At 40.5% G+C, this 3,172-nt stretch overlaps 1 protein-coding gene across 1 annotated transcript; it reads right to left on the bottom strand.

The window, feature by feature from the left end:
- Positions 1 to 2,340: 2,340 nt before the first annotated feature.
- On the bottom strand, positions 2,341 to 2,931 carry LOC142355625 (uncharacterized). The gene has a single exon (XM_075407733.1). It carries the CDS (start codon positions 2,929 to 2,931, stop codon positions 2,341 to 2,343), a length of 591 nt encoding a protein of 196 aa, XP_075263848.1.
- Between the last annotated feature and the right edge of the window lie 241 nt (positions 2,932 to 3,172).

Here is a 3,172-nt window from a genome sequence, read left to right as displayed (position 1 = left end):
TGTCTAACAGTAAAGTGCCGTATGATGCAAAACCAGATCAAAACATTTAAAAGTAGTGACGGAAAAACATTATAGAGACGTGTGTGTGTGTATGTGTGTACGTCCGTGTGTGTGTTTGTGTGTGTGTGTGTGTGTGTGTGTGTGTGTGTGTGTGTGGTGTGTGTGTGTGTGTTTGTGATTGGGTTTGTGTGTGTGTTTGTGTGTGATTTGAGTGTGTTTGTGTGTGTGTATAAATCTCTGATCATTGTAAATAACTCTCGTTTCCTAAAAAAAACAACTGTCAAAAACTGTCTTGTCCTAGAAATAACCATCAGAAACGGTGATTTCCTACTATTTACAAACGATCACAAACGGTCCTCTCCTTAATATACCGCATACAAACGAGCACTTCCTATGTCGAAAAAACGAACAAAACCGTTCAAGACGAATAAAAAAACATAAGGGCTTTGACCGTTTTCCCTAAAAATACCGATCAAAATCTATCGTTTCTCATGTTTTTTGGTAAAATTTCAACTGGGGTATGTGTGTGTGCGTTTGTGCAGCTGTGAGATGATATATAACTAACACCACAGTTTTCTGGGGTCCTTTATGTTAGTGCGCGATTTTGATCTTGATTGATTTTTTACAAACTTCTTGTTCGCCTGCTCGGTCTGGTCAAACCTATATTTAGGTTTTCAGTTTCTAATCAATTGACCGGGTTATTATAATTGACCTGGCTAACAAGTTGGCCCCAGTTCGGCCGGAAAACCCCAGTCCGCGACTCAAGTTTGCGCGGCCGATACCTGCAGCTGTCGCGGACGTCATACTTTTGTGTTTCAGATCCTCCACACTGAGTTTAGGGTACTGTTTTTGCCGATTTTTGTTAGTGATTAACTGCACTGACAGCAAAAATGCAGGCCTATAGCTATAGACAAATATACTTGTCCTCTGGTGACGACTTCTTCGGGAGGGATAGAGAACCAACGCCCAGTGAATACTCTAGTCTCTTCATAAACAAATCATTGGCTGAAATAATGTTGGTGAGTTTATATATACTTCAACTCCTGTTCAACAAATTGTTGTCTGTTCATAATCGTTTTTTTCCAAGAGTTTTTTTGTTGCATGTGTCCTAGACAAAAAATGAATGAAGTTAAAGAAAAAATAAAATGAGAACGCTACAAAAAAACAATATGTATGACTCCTTAGGTTGCAAAAAAGATAAATATTTGCGTAGATTTACTGCAAACTGTCAACATTACCCAAAACTAAATTTAAGATTAAACTTGTAAGCGTGTGTGCACATTTGCTACAGTTAGTGAATCTAGTTCAAATTGGCCTCAAAAATGCAAATATCTTCTTAATTTGTACAAGATACCTGTTTTTAATCAACCACGGGCAAAAGTGACACGAGTCTGTAGCTGTTATCAACGCTTACCGTGACACTTGTCTAAACCATAAATCCTTACTATACTGCTAACTATTTTGCACGATAGTAAACAACTTATCAAATATAAGGCAAAATAATCAATTGTTCAGATGAGTTTAGTGTGCTGAGTCGGCATCAATTTGGCATCAGGATACATGAGGAACCCGTACCTAACTCTAATGCCGATTCAGAACTGAGTCAGAGACTTATTCAGGTCGCATTTTACCTTCAATTTGTCTGATTCAGAGCTAATTCACTGATTCATTATGAATTATCTTCTGATTCAGAAGAATACAGAATCTTCTTTCTGAAGTTTGCTCTGATTCAGAAGAATTCAGAAATCACTTCACAGTGGGTTCTGAAACCCGTCTGAATCAGATCTGTAAGAGAATGTAGATAAGGATTTAAATACATTGTTCTAGACAGTTTGTAAAGTTTTTATATTAGTTTTAAGTTGCGGAACAACCAACGCGTTTTTGGTTGCGATAAGGACAAAAGTCAATGTTTTTTCAAGTTTCACTTCTGACCGGATTGTTGCGCAACATGCTCCAGGGGAAAGAGCTGGCCAATTTACACATCACAGACGTTTGACCAGATCGTCGAAGAGGGTGTAACCCAAGTTGAATAGAGAACCGCTTCGAAAAAGGTCAAGAAAAAATGGGCTAATCAGCCAAAACGCGTGCGAGGGCGTGCGAGGTCGAACGTACGTGCTGTACGCAGTTTTCAACTTCACCACACGATGTTGTCCATCTCGTCCAGGGTAGACTTGGACAATACGTCCAAGGGGCCAAAATTCACGTGGAGTCATATCTTTTATAATCCAAACGATTTTCATTGACTCTGAGTGCTGTTCGGTCACTATCACTCCATCTGGATCTCTTTAACAGTGTCGGAAGATACTCCTTGACGAGTCGTTTCCAGAAATGGTTGACTATTTATTGTTCCTCCATGATATTCTTCCAAGACTTGAATCTGGCGGTATCTTTGCTGTCAAACTTTCCTGGTGGGAGAGAGTTGAACGGCCTGCTGATCAAGAAATAATTTGGCGTGAGGGGCATTTCTTTTTCGGGAAGGTCAGAAACAATCGTTGGTGGTCTGGAGTTCAATATAGCTTCGGTCTCTACCAAAATTGTCCTGAACACATCAAGCGACAGTCTTCTGGAGCCCAGAATGATCAATAGAGTGCGTTTCGCGGTCTGGATCAAGCGCTCCCAAATACCGCCAAAATGAGGTCCATAGGGAGGGTTGAACTTCCAGATTGCGATCGTTGCTGCTATTGCTTTGTAGATTTCGTTGTTGATTGCTTTGTAGGTGTTGTTGTCGAGACATTTCACACATATTTTTAGTTCCTCAGATGCACCAATAAATGTCTTGCCATTGTCGCTGAGCATTGTTGTTGGCTGGGTTCTGCGGCTTACAAAATGTCGATACGCGTTGATATCGGGACAAGCTTCTAGATGGACACACCTAGTAGCCAGGCAAACTGAAGATGAGGCCGTAGTGTTTTTCAGTCTGTCCTTTTGCATCTTCTATATAAAAGGGTTCAAAAAATTCGACTCCGCTGTTCGCGAAAGAATACTGGGTGGAGTCTGTCGGGAAACGGCAGGCAGGGAGGGGAGTCATGACAGGTTGAATGTTTTGAACGGCAAATTGTCTACAGAGAAAACATCTCTACTTTATACTAAAAAGTGTTTTTCAGAGTCCAAAGATGTGGTATCTTTGCTGCAGGAAAGCTTTCAGTTGCTCTGTTCCTTGGTGAACACAAAT

The sequence above is a fragment of the Convolutriloba macropyga genome, unplaced genomic scaffold (genome assembly GCF_964194025.1).
Source record: "Convolutriloba macropyga unplaced genomic scaffold, txConMacr16.3 SCAFFOLD_2950, whole genome shotgun sequence".
NCBI classification, from domain to species: domain Eukaryota; kingdom Metazoa; phylum Xenacoelomorpha; order Acoela; family Convolutidae; genus Convolutriloba; species Convolutriloba macropyga.
The sequence above is the reverse complement of the archived record's forward strand: the minus strand, read 5'-3'. Positions and strand labels throughout refer to the sequence as shown.

What these genes read in the sequence shown, in the direction of transcription:
- LOC142355625 (XM_075407733.1), bottom strand. Translation starts at nt 2,931, where the DNA reads ATGCAAAAGGACAGACTGAAAAACACTACGGCCTCATCTTCAGTTTGC.